Source organism: Megalobrama amblycephala, linkage group LG3 (assembly GCF_018812025.1).
Source record: "Megalobrama amblycephala isolate DHTTF-2021 linkage group LG3, ASM1881202v1, whole genome shotgun sequence".
NCBI classification, from domain to species: Eukaryota; Metazoa; Chordata; class Actinopteri; order Cypriniformes; family Xenocyprididae; genus Megalobrama; species Megalobrama amblycephala.
In genome coordinates, this window is record NC_063046.1 from 6321945 (window position 1) to 6339785 (window position 17841).

General features: G+C 36.9%; 1 protein-coding gene and 1 long non-coding RNA gene across 2 annotated transcripts; one reads left to right on the plus strand and one right to left on the minus strand.

Moving 5' to 3' along the window:
• Positions 1–11365: 11365 nt before the first annotated feature.
• On the minus strand, positions 11366–17670 carry LOC125264378. Its single transcript, XM_048183641.1, has 5 exons — positions 17468–17670; positions 17284–17394; positions 15992–16199; positions 15195–15637; positions 11366–12130 (listed from the first exon to the last, which is right to left on the minus strand). The coding sequence occupies exons 1-5, from the start codon at positions 17545–17547 to the stop codon at positions 12109–12111; spliced, it is 864 nt and encodes a 287-aa protein (XP_048039598.1). The 5' UTR covers positions 17548–17670; the 3' UTR covers positions 11366–12108.
• On the plus strand, positions 12132–14595 carry LOC125264379. The gene is made up of 3 exons (XR_007184074.1): positions 12132–12351; positions 13257–13404; positions 14303–14595. It is a non-coding gene; the product is annotated as an uncharacterized LOC125264379 (long non-coding RNA).
• Positions 17671–17841: the final 171 nt, after the last annotated feature.

Sequence of the window (17841 nt, forward strand, 5' to 3'; positions counted from 1 at the left end):
CAAATTTAAAAGTGCTGGCTAATGCTAAACGTAAATATTCTATAATCATTATCCACGTCGGCACAAATGATGTTCGACTTCGCCAGTCGGAGATCACTAAAATTAACATTAAAGAGGTGTGTGAACTCGCAAATTCAATGTCAGCAGAAGTAATTTGTTCTGGCCCTCTTCCTGTTCGTCGGAGTGATGAGATAGTTAGCAGGTTATCATCACTCAATGGCTGGCTGTCTAAGTGGTGTCCGCAGAATAATATAGGTTTCATAGACAATTGGAAAAGCTTTTGGGGCAGACCTGATCTGTTGAAAAGAGATGGTATTCATCCCTCCCGGGATGGTGCTGCTCTTCTATCTAGAAATTTGGCAAATAGTCTTAGAGCTGAAACATGACAAACCAGGGCCCAGATCAGGACGCAGACAAACTGGCTAAACCGACCGTCTGCTAGCCGCCTCACGTCACAGAACTCAGATAATTCACAGCACATAGAAACTCTTTCACCTAGATATTATCACATAGAGACTGTGTCTGTACCTCGAACTAGTAAATACAAAAAACTTCCGAAACCTTTTAAGGGTAAAAATTTAATTGATGTTCAAAAAATGAAAATCACAGATAAATCAGATAAACAAATGATAAAGCTTGGGTTACTGAATATTAGATCTATTTCTTCAAAAGCACTTATTGTAAATGAAATTATCACAGACAATAAACTAGACTTGCTGTGTTTGACAGAAACCTGGCTAAAACCAGACGATTACATTATTTTAAATGAGTCTAGTCCTCAAGGTTATGACTATCGACACAATCTTCGACAGAAAGGCAAAGGGGGAGGTGTTGCTGTAATTTATAGTAATATATTCAGAATCATTCAAAAGAATTTCAAATATAATTCCTTTGAAGTGATGGTGCTTTATGTAACATTATGTAAGTTGACATTTGTGCTGGCTACTGTATACAGGCCACCAGGACACCATACTGACTTTATCAAAGAATTTGCTGATTTTTCTATCAGAGTTAGTACTGGCTGCGGATAAAGTCCTTGTTGTTGGTGATTTTAATATCCATGTAGATAATAATAAAGACGCATTTGGATTGGCATTTGCAGACATTTTAAACTCTATTGGAGTTAGACAACACGTGTCAGGACCCACTCATTGTCGTAATCATACCTTAGATCTAATACTGTCGCATGGAATTGATATTGATGCTGTTGAAATTCTACAGCAGAGCGATGATATATCAGATCATTATTTAGTCTCGTGTATAATACAGTTAGCCAAGGCTACAAAACCACCACCCAGCCATAAATATGGTAGAACCATCACTTCTACCACTAAAGATTGCTTTATAAATAATCTCCCCGAGCAGTTTCATCGCCTTAGTATACCTGACAACTTAGAAGAACTCGATGCTGCAACAGAAACTATTGGCTCTCTCTTTTCCAGCACATTAGATGCAGTCGCTCCTTTACGTCTAAAGAAGATTAAGGAAACTAATCCAACGCCGTGGTATGATGAGCACACTCGGGCTCTAAAACGAGCTGTGAGAAAAGCTGAACGTAGTTGGAAGAAAACAAAACTAGAGGTTTTTCGCCTTTCATGGAAAGAAAAAATGATTGAGTACAGAACAGCTATAAGAAATGCTAGATCTACTTATTTTTAAAATCTCTTAATAGAAAACAAACATAATCCTAGGTATTTATTTGACACAGTGGCTAAATTAACTAGAAACAGAGATTCAACTGCTGACGTTTCCAAAGAGCACAGCAGTAATGACTTTATGAACTTCTTTACTTGCAAGATTGACAATATTAGAGAGAAAATTATAAACATGCAACCGTCTACAGTTTCGCTTCAGACAGTGCACTGTAGTGTCCCTGAGGTAAAACTAGAATCATTCGCCGCTATAGGAGAGGAAGAATTATCTAAACTTATCAAATCATCAAAATCAACAACATGTATGTTAGACCAAATGCCGACTAAACTACTGAAAGAAATGCTTCCAGAGGTCGTAGGTCCACTTCTTGATATAATTAATTCATCTTTAACACTAGGATACGTGCCAAAAACTTTTAAGCAGGCTATTATTAAACCTCTTATTAAAAAACCTCAACTAGATCCGAGAGATTTAGTAAATTACAGGCCAATCTCGAATCTACCTTTTCTGTCAAAGATACTAGAAAAGGCAGTTTCAACACAACTGTGCTCCTTTTTAGAAAGAAATGGAATCTGTGAGGATTTCCAGTCAGGATTTAGACCATACCATAGTACTGAGACTGCTCTCGTTAGAGTTACAAATGATCTACTCTTATCATCCGATCGTGGCTGTATTTCTCTATTAGTGTTATTAGATCTCAGTGCTGCTTTTGACACTATCGATCACAACATTCTTTTAAAAAGACTTGAAAACTATATTGGCATTAGTGGAATTGCTTTGGCATGGTTCAAATCTTACTTATCTGACCGTTATCAGTCTGTAGTAGTTAATGAAGAGATGTCGTATCGATCACAAGTTCAATATGGAGTACCACAAGGCTCAGTACTAGGACCGTTACTTTTCACTCTGTACATGCTGCCCTTAGGAGAGATAATTAGGAAGCATGGTGTTAGTTTTCACTGCTACGCTGACGATACTCAGCTCTATATTTCCTCGCGCCCTGACAAAACCTACAAATTCACAAAACTAACAGAATGCATAGCTGACATTAAAAACTGGATGACAAGAAATTTCTTATTATTAAATTCAGAAAAAACTGATATCCTAATCTTTGGACCAAAAACTTCCTCACGAAAAAACCTTGAATACTCTCTAACACTTGACGGATGCTCCATTAAATCTTCGTCCTCAGTTAGGAACCTGGGTGTGCTCTTTGATACCAATCTTTCATTTGAATGTCATGTTTCTAGTATCTGTAAAACCGCCTTCTTCCATCTAAAAAATATATCTAAATTACGACATATGCTCTCAATGACAAATGCGGAACAGTTGGTTCATGCATTCATGACCTCAAGACTAGATTACTGTAACGCTCTACTGGGTGGTTGTTCTGCTCGGCTTTTAAACAGACTACAGTTGGTCCAAAATGCGGCAGCTAGAGTCCTTACTAGAACTAGGAAGTATGACCATATTAGCCCAGTTCTATCATCACTGCATTGGCTCCCTATTAAACATCGTATAGATTTTAAAATCTTGCTACTTACTTATAAAGCTCTAAATGGTTTAGCTCCCCAATATCTAAGCGAGCTCTTGGTGCATTATAGTCCTTCACGTCTATTGCGATCTCAGAATTCAGGCCAGTTGATAATACCCAGAATAACAAAATCAACTGAAGGCGGCAGATCCTTTTCCTATTTAGCACCTAAACTCTGGAACAATCTTCCTAGCATTGTTCGGGAAGCAGACACACTCTGTCAGTTTAAATCTAGACTAAAAACACATCTCTTTGCTCTTGCATACACATAACACATTATCAATACATAAACATTTTTTCAAATCCGTTAAAGGATTGTTACGCTGCAATAATTAGGTCGGCCGGAACCGAGAACATTTCCTATAACACTAGATATACCTGTACATCAGAATAAGAATGGCATCTACGCTAATATCATGCTCTCTGCTTATCCTGAGGTTTGCCGGGTGCTGGATCCAGGCCGTATCCAGATCAGATGAGAACCTGTGTCTGGACCTGACTACAACGTAGCCCAGGAGACAATGGGCCTACAGATCCAGTTCTGGCTGCATCTATAATTCAGATTTTTAATCTCCGTATCCGCTTACATATATTTATTTATAATCTATTTTTATTCTCTATAATAAAAATGTATAATTCAGATTTTGATCTCCATATCCATTTACATATATTATATATATCTTCCAAGGGTTTTTTTCCCTCCTAGGACTTTTTTCCCAGTGTTAGCACGCTGGGTTTTTCTCCTAGGGGTTTTTTTCCACCCCTGGGAGTCAGCCGACATTGGCTTAATGTAGCACCATCTTGTATATGTTACATATTACCACGCTTGCTTGTACAGCTTATTTTTAACCACTTCTCTTTTTTCTGTGCTTCTAATATGTAAAGCTGCTTTGAAACAATTACCAATTGTAAAAAGCGCTATATAAATAAATTTGACTTGACTTGACTTGACTTGACTTAAAGGAACACCACGTCCTGTATCTGATTGCTTATGGATGTGCTAATTCTTTTTTTTCCAAGACGTATGTTCTGGTTATTGTGCACTTAGGCTGCTCGATTGCTCCTGTCTGCCTTGCTGCTCAGAGTGGTTTGCGTCTGTAACTCCGTATAGCTTTGTTTTGAATCTCTTACTTTTATTAATTGTTGCTTATATTATTATTACCTTATATATAATATTGCCTACCACGTTAATCTGACGTCACTAGCTTGTAATCTTTGAATCTAAATCGCTGTTACAACGCATTTGCATCTTGCTAGCTTGTTAATAGCTAGCGGCATCAGTCTCTCGCACGCTCCTTTTTCAACGTGTTAATCAAACAGCCGTGGTAACTTGGATCAGTCTACAAACACGGTGAGTCATGTCATCCTCTCCTAGCATTGTTACCTGTTCCATTTGTCACATGTTCAGCATAGCTCTCTCTGTCAGCGACGAGGGATTTACATGTCATAAATGTAGGGAAATAGTCAGGCTGACAGAGAGAATCTCAGAATTAGAGACACGCATCCAAACTTTAATCGAGGATAGTAAGAATGCAAGGGCTTCAGATACTGTTTTGGATGTGACTAGCTTAGTGAACTCTGTACATTATTCGGCTCCAGCTGTAGAGCCCGCACAGCAGGGCACTTGGGTAATGGTGAGGCGGCCTAGCCGCGGAAAACACCACTCTTCCGTTCCAATAAGAACATCAAACAGGTTCTCCCCACTCAGTGACACAGCCACTGAGAATCCTGTTGAAAGTGCCCTAGTTACTGGCGATTCTATTACACGGAACGTGAAAATAGAGACACCAGCTACCATAGTCACATGTTTGCCGGGAGCCAGAGCACCTGACATCAAAGCAAATTTAAAAGTGCTGGCTAATGCTAATTGTAAATACTCTAAAATTATTATTCACCTCGGCACTAATGATGTTTGACTTCACCAGTCGGAGATCACTAAAATTAACATTAAAGAGGTGTGTGAACTCGCAAGTACAATGTCAGGAGAAGTAATTTGCTCTGGTCCCCTTCCTGTTCGTCGGAGTGATGAGATAGTTAGCAGATTATCATCACTCAATGGCTGGCTGTCTAAGTGGTGTCTGCAAAATAATATAGGTTTCATAGACAATTGGAAAAGTTTTTGGGGCAGACCTGACCTGTTGAAAAGAGATGGTATTCATCCCTCTCAGGATGGTGCTGCTCTTCTCTCTAGTAATATGGCACATAGTCTTGGAACTGAAACATGACAAACTGGGGCCCAAGTCAGGAAGCAGACAGACTGGCTAAACCGACCGTCTGCTAGCTGCCTCACGTTACAGAAGTCAGATAATTCCCAACACATAGAAACTCTTACACCTAGATATTATCACATAGAGACTGTGTCTGTACCCCGAATTAGTAAAAACAAAAAACTTCCAAACCCATTTAATGGTAAAAATTTAATTGATGTTCAACAAATAAAAAATAGAGATAATAATGATAAACAAATGACAAAACTTGGGTTGTTAAATATTAGATCCCTTTCTTCAAAATCACTTATTGTAAATGATATTATCACAGACAATAATCTAGATGCGCTGTGTTTGACGGAAACTTGGCTAAAACCGGACGATTACAGTCGTCTAGCCTTGAGTCTAGCCCTCAAGGTTATGATTATCGACACAATCCCCGTCAGAAAGGCAAAGGGGGTGGTGTTGCTGTAGTTTATAGTAATATTTACAGTATCAGCCAGAAGTCTTTCAAATATAATTCCTTCGAAGTGATGGTACTTTACGTAATATTATGTAAGTTTACATTTGTGCTGGCTACTGTATACAGGCCACCAGGACACCATACAGACTTTATCAAAGAATATGCTGATTTTTTATCAGAGTTAGTACTAGCTGCAGATAAAATCCTTGTTGTTGGTGATTTTAATATCCATGTAGATAATAAAAAAGACTCATTGGTTTTGGCATTTGCAGACATTCTAAACTCTATTGGTGTTAGACAACACGTGTCAGGACCCACTCATTGTCGTAATCATACTTTAGATCTAATATTGTCACATGGAATCGATATTGATGCTGTTGAAATTCTGCGGCAGAGTGATGACATCTCAGATCATTATCTAGTCTTGTGTATACTACATTTAGTCAAGGCAGCTAAACTGCCTCCCTGCCATAAATATGGTAGAACCATCACTTCTACCACTAAAGATCGCTTTATAAATAATCTTCCTGATCAGTTTCATCGCCTTAGCATACCAGACAGCTTAGAAGACTTCGATGTTGCAACAGAAACTATTGCCTCTGTCTTTTCCAGCACATTAGACTCAGTTGCTCCTTTGCATTTAAAAAAGATTAAGGAAATTAATCCAATGCCATGGTTCAATGAGCACACTCGGGCCCTAAAGGTAGCAGCTAGAAAAATGGAGCACAGCTGGAAGAAAAAAAAACTAGAAGTATTTCGCATTTCGTGGAGAGAGATTGATTGAGTATAGAAAGGCCTTAAAAACTGCTATATCAGCCTATTTTTCAAAACTTTTAGAAGAAAATAAACACAACCCTAGGTATTTATTTGATACAGTGGCTAAATTAACAAGAAATAAAAATGCTTCAGTTTCTGATGTTTCCAAAGAGCACAGCAGTAATGACTTTATGAACTTCTTTACTTGCAAAATTGGTAATATTAGAGAAAAAATTATAACCATGCAACCGTCTACTACAGTATTACGTCAGACAGTGCATTGTAGTGTCCCTGAGGAAAAATTAAATTCATTTACTGCTTTAGGAGAGGAAGAATTGTCTAAACTTGTTAAATCATCGAAATCAACAACATGTATGTTAGACCCTATACCGACTAAGCTATTGAAAGAGATGCTTCCAGAGGTCATAGATCCTCTTCTTAATATCGTCAATTCATCTTTATAGCTAGGATACCTACCAAAAACTTTTAAGCTGGCTATTATTAAACCTCTTATTAAAAAACCACAACTTGATCCTAGAGAATTAGTCAATTACAGGCCGATCTCAAATCTCACTTTTCTGTCAAAAATACTTGAAAAGGCAGTTTCATCACAACTATGTTCCTTTTTAGAAAGAAATAGTATCTGTGAGGATTTCCAGTCAGGATTTAGACCGTACCGTAGTACTGAGACTGCTCTCATTAGAGTTACTAATAATTTGCTCTTATCATCAGATCGTGGTTGTATCTCTCTATTAGTGTTACTGGATCTTAGTGCTACATTTGACACTATTGATCACAATATTCTTTTAAATAGACTTGACAATTATGTTGGCATTAGTGGAATTGCATTGGCATGGTTCAAATCATACTTGTCTGACCGTTATCAGTTTGTAGTAGTAAACGAAGAAATGTCATATCGATCACAAGTTCAGTATGGAGTACCGCAAGGCTCAGTACTAGGACCGTTGCTTTTCACTCTGTACATGCTACCCTTAGGAGATATCATTAGGAAGCATTACGCTGATGATACTCAGCTCTATATTTCTTCGCGCCCTGACAAAACTTGCCAATTCACAAAATTAACAGAATGCATAACTGATATAAAAAATTGGATGCCCAGTAATTTCCTACTACTAAATTCAGAAAAAACAGAGATTCTAATTTTTGGACCAAAAACTTCTTCACATAATAACATAGAATACTGTCTAACACTTGATGGCTGCTCTGTTAAGTCTTCGTCATCAGTTAGGAACTTGGGTGTGCTCTTCGATATCAATCTTTCATTTGAAGGCCATGTTTCTAGCATCTGTAAAACTGCATTCTTCCATCTTAAAAATATATCTAAACTACGACATATGCTCTCAATGAAAAAATGCAGAACAGTTAGTTCATGCGTTCATGACCTCAAGGCTAGATTACTGTAACGCTTTACTGGATTGTTGTTCCACTCACCTGATAAATAAACTACAGCTCGTACAAAATGCAGCAGCTAGAGTTCTTACTAGAACTAGGAAGTATGACCATATTAGCCCAGTTCTGTCAACACTGCATTGGCTTCCTGTTAAACATCGTATAGATTTTAAAATCTTACTAATTACTTACAAAGCACTAAATGGTTCAGCTCCCCAGTACCTGAGCAAGCTCTTAAAGCATTATAGTCCTTCAAGTCTATTGTGATCTCAGAATTCAGGCCAGCTGATAATACCTAGAATATCAAAATCAACTGCAGACGGTAGATCCTTCTCCTATTTGGCACCTAAACTCTGGAATAATCTTCCTAGCATTGTTTGGGAAGCAGACACACTCTGTCAGTTTAAATCTAGACTAAAAATGCATCTCTTTAACCTGCCATACACATAACACATTATCAATTTATATTTTCAAATCCATTAAAGGATTATTAGGCTGCATAAATTAGGTCAGCCGGAACCGGGAACACTTCCTATAACACCAGATGTACTCGTTACATCGTAAGAAGAATGGCATCTACAGTAATATTAGTCTTTCTGTTTATCCTGAGGTTTACCGTAGTCAACCGTATCCAGGCCGTATCCAGGTGAGACCAAGGACCTGCACCTTGACACGACCACAACGCAGCCCTGAAGTATCAGCAGAGATTGAGTCAACTAGATCATCCATTGTGAAGGCCTCATCGACACGACAACCAGTAGCGCAGCTCCTCAACAACCGTCCATACTGGCGTGATGAATACGATCCTCAACTGGATGGAACTGAAATAAATACTTTGAATGTTGCGATCTTATCGGACTTGTGATAGCATCCTGAGTCGTAACAAAGCACTGTTCGCCAGAGGAGAACTGGCCCCCCGACTAAGCCTGGTTTCTCCCAAGGTTTTTTTCTCCATTTTAACACCTACTTGCCACTTGTTTGTTATCTGATGTCACCTGTTGGAGTTTGGGTTCCTTGCCGCTGTTGCCTTAGTTGGGGACACTTGACATTTGACTTGACATTTGATATTCAACAGTGCTTTGATCTGCCTGCATTGACACTATTCTTTAAGAGCTGCTATGCAGCCAAAATAATGTACCAGTTATCAATGTAAAGCTGCTTTGACACAATCTACATTGTAAAAAGCGTTATATAAATAAAGGTGACTTGATTTGACACTTACGCCAGGTCAAAAATGCCATAGATATGCACCTGCTTCACGGGGAACTAGAGCTGTCAAAGATTGGTTTTGGTTGTGTACATAGGGTCTACACTACTCTTCCAGAAGATTGGAGTGGAAGATGTACTCTAGTAACTTTGGAAGAATATTCCATGGTTATTAGACCACAAAAACCTAATGTTATGATAAAACAGAAAAAGAAACGCTCCCTCTCTGGCCGCAGTTCAACTGGTAGTTTGAGCAGAGATAATCCAGTACCTATGCAACATCGACTCTGGACTGGTACTGAGAGATTCTTTGAAGCAATGTTTCCAGGAGTATGTGTTTCTAGTCTTCAGATTGAAGTAGAGGTTACAAGATATGAATTAATTTAACTTATTAATACTACAAGAGATGCTCCGTTTAACGGCCCTGCAAAACAGGCTGGTCTTAGATCAGTTAACTGCGACAAGAGGAGGAGTGTGCATTATGGTTGGAACATCTTGTTGTACCTATATCCCTGAGAATGACACAGACGGCCATTTAATCTTAGAGGGTTTAAAAAATATGACTAGAATTGCTCAAGAATTACAAGGTCGAGAGGTTGATGATAATCAAAGTGGGTTCTTAACATGGCTCACATGATAGCAACAAATGCTTGTATCTGCCTTAATTCCTATAGGTGTAATCCTATTAATTATCACATTTATTAGGGCTTTGATTAATTGTGCTATGAATAACTTTGTATCCTCTCAATATGCTTTGATGAATAAAACTGTCAAGCGTTCTTGGATCCCCAGGAAAGCATGGGTACCTGACTGGGAGATGACCATATTTAGACTTGTTTTTCTATATGTATCACATTCCTGTACCATGAGGTATATGATGTATTCTCTCTCTCATTAGTTAAATCTATACCACACCCCTTGTACTCTTTCTATATAATCTCTGACCCAGCTAAATAAAAATGAGACTTTATACTCTCCTTCAGCGCTGAGATTGTTCATTCAATTGCCAATTAAGAAGACTGGGATGAGGCACACCTCAGGAGCAATAATCTAACATCATGTTAACATTGCCGAAAGTTTAAAATGTAATAGCATATAGTTATGGTATATTGCTTAGAGGGATTTTCTAAAGTAAACACATTTAAATGTTCAAGATCTTTGAAGCAGAATGAACTCTGATTGGCTGTCAATGATTTTATCATTCACCAGCTGAAAAAAATAAATAAATAAATAAATAAATAAATAAATAAATCAAGTGATTCCAATGATATTGTGTCACATTTATTAGTTTATTTGTTCTTGTTTAGAGTTTGTTTTGTTCATGTCTGTATTTCTAGGTTGTTTATTAGTTCAGTTCTTCTCGTTTGCCTTCTTGTTTGTCTCCTATTGTAGGTTACTGATTTGATTAGAGTCCTTAGTTCAGGTGTATCTTGAAAATTAGTCTCATTAGCTCTTCTGTTTGCTATAAGCCTCTAGTTTCAGCCTGTTCTTTGCCTTGCGTTGATGTTGTGAATTTAGGTGTATGTGGTTATGTTAATTCCTAGTTGTTCTCCTGTTCTGTGTGATTCATGTTAGTATTAAAGAATATTGGGTAACACTTTAGAATAATGGTCCGTTGTTAACAGGTAACTATGTAGGAAGTAATAGGTAGTACTACATTAACACTTAACTTAATACTATTAACTAATATGGAAGCAAGATTAACTAAGCAGTAAGTAATAGCAAATTTAACACAAAGATAGTTCCTTATTAGGTATTCGATAATTACTAAATAAATACATTCTCTTTGAGAACTACTTGTTAACTATGACCAATTAATAAAGAATAACCAATTACTTACTAATCATAAAAGTAACGCCCTGTAAAGTGAACAATTGTCTTTTTTTACTCTTAACATAGTCATAACATTTCAGAAGCTTGCGCCTCAAATGGGTTCATTGTGGAAACTAATTATTAATGTTATTTCCCCCCAAATATGTTAGCTACAGGTTAGTTCGTACGTGTTGTTTATTAAAAACTTAAACATAGAATAATACAAATAATGAAAATTTGATTAAAATTTTAAACAATTAGGAAGTGATGCTGACATGCTCATGCTTGGATTAGTTTACTATTATGAGCTCTGTTCAGTGTCAGTTAAATATGTCTCCAACTCCAAAAGACCTACCTTTAAGTAACAGTAGCCTGGGGAGGACTTCTCTTCAGGATATGAATATAAACATTGATGTTCTCGTCTCAAACAATTTGCATCCTTAATGAAGACATTGGCTGCATTTGTGTTGCATTAAGCACAAAACCTCATCTTCCAGATTACAGTATTTGTTAGAATATCATTAGTGGCTCACAGAAAGGTATGGCTGTACGGTATGTTTCAGATATAAAATTAAATTTAAACTTATATTACTTGTGAAATCCATGTCAACACCTCACTAATTAGTAATTACTCAAGCGTTACCTCGTCACCCCGCAGGAACTACTAGTGATCTGGACCATTATTTTAAAGTGAAAAACAAGTTAACCCTTTACTAACGTGTCACCCCACAGGAACTGTGCAACATAAAACAACTGCAGTGATTGAGTCTAACACGGTTTTAATTACAAGCACTGAAACATTTCCATATGATCATCATAAAAGAAAATTATGCATTATGTATGCACATTATGTGTGCAAATAATGCACAACTGAGTGTGCAAGAATAAAGCACTGTGTAATATATGTCTGAATTAAACCTAAAATTATATTTGCCACAGTTGTGAAACAGATGAGAAACTGAGCCACAGTATTATCTCCAACAAAGACATGCACATACACACCAAACACACAAAGGCTCAGCCACACACAGGTACAATCAATTTATTTTAGAGCATTCTCCAAGATATTAAACTCTGTATTGTTGTCTACACTGTAATGAATTGCTGTAAAAATTACAGCAATATTTTACAGCCGATGGCTGTATTTTAATAATACAGCATATTGCTGTAAATTGCAATGAATTCCGGGGGCGTGGCGGTTTGAATCAAATTTACAGAATATTGCTGTAAATTTCAAATATACAGAGGCATTGTGGGATCTCCAACGGTCAAGATTCGAGTAGCAGCAAGAGGAGTGATTTACAACTGTGGTAAGTGACTTATTATTTCATTTCCCCCTCAGTCTTTGGTAAATATGTATGTATTTACATTCGCAATTCATATTGGTAACCCCGGATTGACGCATCCTCCGTCCGCGGGGCGCGAAGCAGACTTGCGCGGGGTTTTCCTCAGCGCGATCGCGGTAGGATCTCACACATTCCCCGGCGCTTTAGCATAGCGGCTGTGGGCCGAAAATTAATAATTAGAAACAGTTGGAATTCACGAGAACTTCGTGTTCATCAGCGCACTTGGTCGTGATTATTTTATGGCGTAAATCACATTTGTACAGGCAGACAGTCATCTGTTAACACGGGCCGAAACGAAAAAGCCTCGCGACGCGATCAGGCCGCTCACGGAGGATGTGTCACGCAAAATGGTGCTGCTTCATGCTGTTAACGTAACCAATGTGATGTATTTGTGGACATTTGCTAACTTAAGGTAATGCAAACACTTTAACATCTCTGTTTGATTTCAGTTTGCCTTGTATAGTTAATGTATTAACGTACCATTACGAAAACAAATCTTTTTTAACTTGAAATGAAATGTGCTATTTACAGATATGAACAAACTGATCATCCTGTACTTGTCTTTTAGATGTACATTTTATATCTATTGAGGCCTTTAACACAACTACAAACTATTTGTTTCTCAACTAGATTAGACATTTATTTTTTAGGGTGAATGTTTTAGATGTCTCTCTATTTGACCCTGGCAAACAAATTAGTTAAATAAGGTGTTGATTAGTGGGACATCTAAAACTTTCTGGGAGGTAAGTATTCAGGACTGGAGTTGTAGGCTAATACTGCTCTACCACATGGTATAATTTCATAAACATGATTACATGCCTCAAAAGCTAAAACCAATCTGAATTCCTGACCCTTTATGCACTTTGTAGGTATTTATCTGGAGAGAGGAACAAAGACGAAAGGAAAAGTGCCATCTAAAACAACAGGCAGACAGTTCAGAAGAAACGGGTTGCGTTCAACCTACATGTGGCCACTCTTCTGTGCAAAGTGATGGATTTTCAGTGGAATTTCTGAAATGTAAGAAATACACACACACACCAAGATCTATTTTTCCTTTTATTATATACTTTTATTATTCTATATCTGTATCTGACTGTATCTATCATCCCTCTATCAGTCTCTTAGGGTGCGTTCACACTTGTCATGTTTGGTTCGATTAAAAGGAACCCTGGTGTGATTGCTCGGTTAGTGCGGTTCATTTGAACATATGTGAACGCTGCCATCCGAACCCCGGTGCGCACCAAACAAGCGGACCGAGACCGCTGAAAAGATGGGTCTCGGTCCGCTTCCAAACGAACTCTGGTGCGGTTCGAATGATATATGAACGCAACATGGACCAAAGACATGTAACCGAACCAAAAAAAGGAAGATGAGACCGTAAAAAGGACAGAAACCTCACGCATGTCGGTTTTTCTCGTCATAGTTTGCTCATCACAGGCATCAGACGCGCGTCTCCACACAGCAGATCGTTTGTGTGTGTGACGGATGGATTCCTGCCGGTGTTTTGACTGCCTTACACATTTTATAAGCTCTTCACTAGTTCCCAACTGGCCAAAATACCATCACATGCAGGCTACGCCCCGCTACGCACACACAACGAGCGCATTTACCTCAGCAAACAGCATTGTTTTGGATGTTCGGTAAGTTCCGTCTCAAAATAGGCAATACGTCATAAAATCCGACCAATCACGTTGTGAATGTATCCCTGTGCCTTTAGGTTCGGTATCTTTTGGTTCGGTGATAAAATTGCCAATCTGAACGCTAACCGGACCAGGACTAAATGCTTTTTTTTCTTCTTTGGTCCGGACCAAATGAACCAAACAAACCGAACTACAAGTGTGAACGCACCCTTAAAGTATTATGTTTTGTAATATATCTAATGTATTGTCCTCTTTGTTCCTTTCAATATTTCTAGCCTCTCTTTGAATCCTGGTATGGAACATCATCTGGAGCAGAATTGTTCTTTTTTGATCAAGTTTGTTGGACTTGTTGTTTGGCCATGTTGGTATGTTCATGAAGTGATAAAAGTGATGTGGGTTTTAAGAAATGTTTTTATATGACCCTGTTGGTCAAGTTATAGTTATAATTGTATTTCTTTGTGTGAAGGGCCATGATGGCCAATAAGTAATTTAAAAACATTTTCATGATACAATTTTGTCCCTTTAAAAAATAAAATGATTTTCTAAATAAAAAATAAATTCAAAATAATACACCTTTTATGGCATTTTTTTAATGTAAATTTGAAAGATATATTTATTACATTTTGACCTGTTTTTCAAGATTAAGAAGCATCAAATATATATATTTTTTTTTGGGAGGCGGGTGAATTAAGTTATGCATTATACAACACTTTATGCAGTTAAAATTTGTTTAAAGTTTATGCAGTTAATAGATTAAATTTAAAATTCAGCTCCCAGTCATTAAGTGAGCAATAGGGAAAATATATTGTATACTGCATTTTACATATTCTACTTGACTAAACTACTTGAATGTGTGTATTTGCTATTTAAAGAAGTATGTTAAATGCAGTATACAATATATTTTTTTGTAAAAATGCAGTATACAAAATATATAAATTACTGTAAATTTTACAGTAAAATACTGGCAGCAGGGTTGCCAGCCAGTTACTGTAATTTTTACAGTAGTGTTTCTGTAATTTAATTTACAGAATTTTACTGTATTCTCGATTACAGTAAAATTCTGTAAATTAAATTACAGAAACACTACTGTAAAAATTACAGTAACTGGCTGGCAACCCTGCTGCCAGTATTTTACTGTAAAATTTACAGTAATTTTTTAACAGTGTAATATCTTTTAGCAAACGTCCTAGAGGACCATCACTGTGATTGTGTCCAAGCCAGTATGTCCACTCAATGCAGGTCAAGTGTTCCTTTAACAGCTTTTCTGTCCTGTTGCCTCTCAACCTCCAAACCTGGCTTTTATATGTTGACCATGCTCTTTCTATATTCTGGGTGTGGCCTCCATGAATTGGGTCCACAAACCACCTGCTATGATTTACAGTGTAGTGTGTGTAGCCATGTGTGGTCAGAGCTCTCCTGTAGGGTCTCCATTCATCACTCAAAATGGTTGATCCCTGGCGAACATGTCTTGCTATAATTGGAATCAGGTGATCTCTTGAGCGCTGTTCAACAAGCCGCAAAATTGGTCGTCTTCTGTCTCCCTTAATGGCCAAGATACCAAAGACCCACTTTTTTCTCCTCCAAGTTTCGCCAGCTCTTCCTCGCCCATACTAAAAAAAAAAAAAAAGTAACATTAAATAAGTGTCATGCTTTCTCTTTTCCTGTGTGACGTGTTGTGTACTTTTGTCTCGGATGACAAAATATTCAAGATAACATCACAGTCTCCATACTTTTTATAACTGTTTTGTCTTTAAATCATTCTATTAAAACAACTGTCTAGAATAGCTAATATAACTTTTGCTCAAGCAAAACTCAATGATCAAGGTGTGTATGCCAAATCATATTGCTCCAATCATGCTGCTCCTTGCTTTGTTTTATCTTTTCAGCAGGCAGTTGAAAGTAAAGTTGCTCTAAATCCATTATATATTATAGCCTAGCATTAGAAATAAATGTAGATATCCTACCTTTCTTTTGTGACGGAAGTTGCTTTCATCTATGACGACAAACTCTGTCCTTCCCCCCACAACCTGTCCTGTCTCTCTTTTGTGCTTTCTCAAAGCTTTTCTGCAGACCATTCTTAGCTTTCTTGTCATTTTGCTCAGTGTTGCTGAGCTTCCAGCTATGCCGTCCTGGATCATATCCACCTGCCGTAGTCTCAGTCCTTGACAATATCTGTTTACAAGAGTGAAAACAGATTGTGTGTAAAAAGATTCACATTGGTTATTACAGTATCACAATGTTTGCTTTATCTTTGCTGAAACATATTTAACCTAAGTTAAATTATTCAAGCTACCAATATGACAGGGTTTTAGTACCACTTAAAATTAAGTCTATGATTATGAGAATAGAGTTGTAGCAATATAATGAATACTATTACGAGGATAGTCAAAATTATATGAACAAGGTCATATCACAAGAATAAAGTTGTGGCAATACAAGAATTAAGTCATGATATTTTGAGAATTAAGTGTTATATTGTGTGAATATTTAATCCCTTAACTGTCCCTTTTTGAGAATAGATGTGAAAATGCATAATCCAGAATTAAATGATTGTAATGACAATTCAAGAATGCTTTGGAATGTAGACTTATGTTTGGTCTTGTTTTCAAGAAGACACCCAGCACACTATTGCTTTTGTGAAAACTCTTCAAAAATTAAAGAATGAAAAGATATGGAAGTTTAAATTCACAGTTAATCAAATGTACTGTTCTAAACATTTTTTATTTGTTTTTCTATTACATTTTGTTTTATATATATATATATATATATAACCAAGTTGGATTCCAAATTTGAAGTTAATATCACAATTTAAATTCCTTTGAGATTTTGTTGCGCTGTACCAAAAATAGCCACTGGGTGTCACTCACATTCCATTTAATGTTTTTTCTTTGTAGTTTTTTTATGCATTCTCCTGTAAGTGTAACAAATTTTAAGCACCTTTTCCATGGTAACGCAACATCCAATTTTAAAAAAGTATGAATTATGAGTTTGCAAGCTTTCGAATAATACCTAATTTATGATGATTATCAAAATATGTGATACAAAAATAGTCAATAGCCTACATAAAAAGTGCGCAACGCATCCCGTTAAGGGGTTAATAGATGTTTTGATTAAATATCACAATATTACAAAAAACGGCATTATCACATGAAAAGAACTCTCTCGGTCAGGTGATTGATTTCATTTTCCCATAATTGTTATTATTAGCCTATTTTCTGCTCTATAAAATAAGCCAGGTGCATTTCTGCCTACATACCGGTAAATAAAAGTCATCCAGCTTTGTAAGCTGGTCCTGCTGTTTTCGAATATTGATCCAGCTCTGCAGTTCTTTGTAAATTTCCTAGAATGTGATCTTCTGCGGCATACCCTAAAAACACCACATTCAACATTAGTGTAGGAGTTTATAAAATTAATTTAATAAATTATTTATTTTTCTTTACCATTGATATCCATCCCGTGTATGCGTCTTTTGTAGTTTCATCGATTTCTTACAGCTCTTACATGTCATTCTTGTCTTCATTAGTTTGTTTTTGTAAAAAAATCGATCATTTTTTTGGTCCCTTTTCTATCCCTGCGATTACAGAGAGAGAGGATTTTCTTCGCAAGTCCCATAATTGCAGGCAAGTTACCATCTACTACCAACTCTAAACCCAAGGCGTAGTGATTTGGCGTGTTTACGGTGACTCCGGAAGTACTGCATGAATTAATTTCTAAATACTTTCCTATGGCATAATTAAGTAACAATTTGTATATTTTTTTAAACGTTTATATTCTTGTAACTTTTTTAATATTCTTGTAACTTTTTTAAACACTT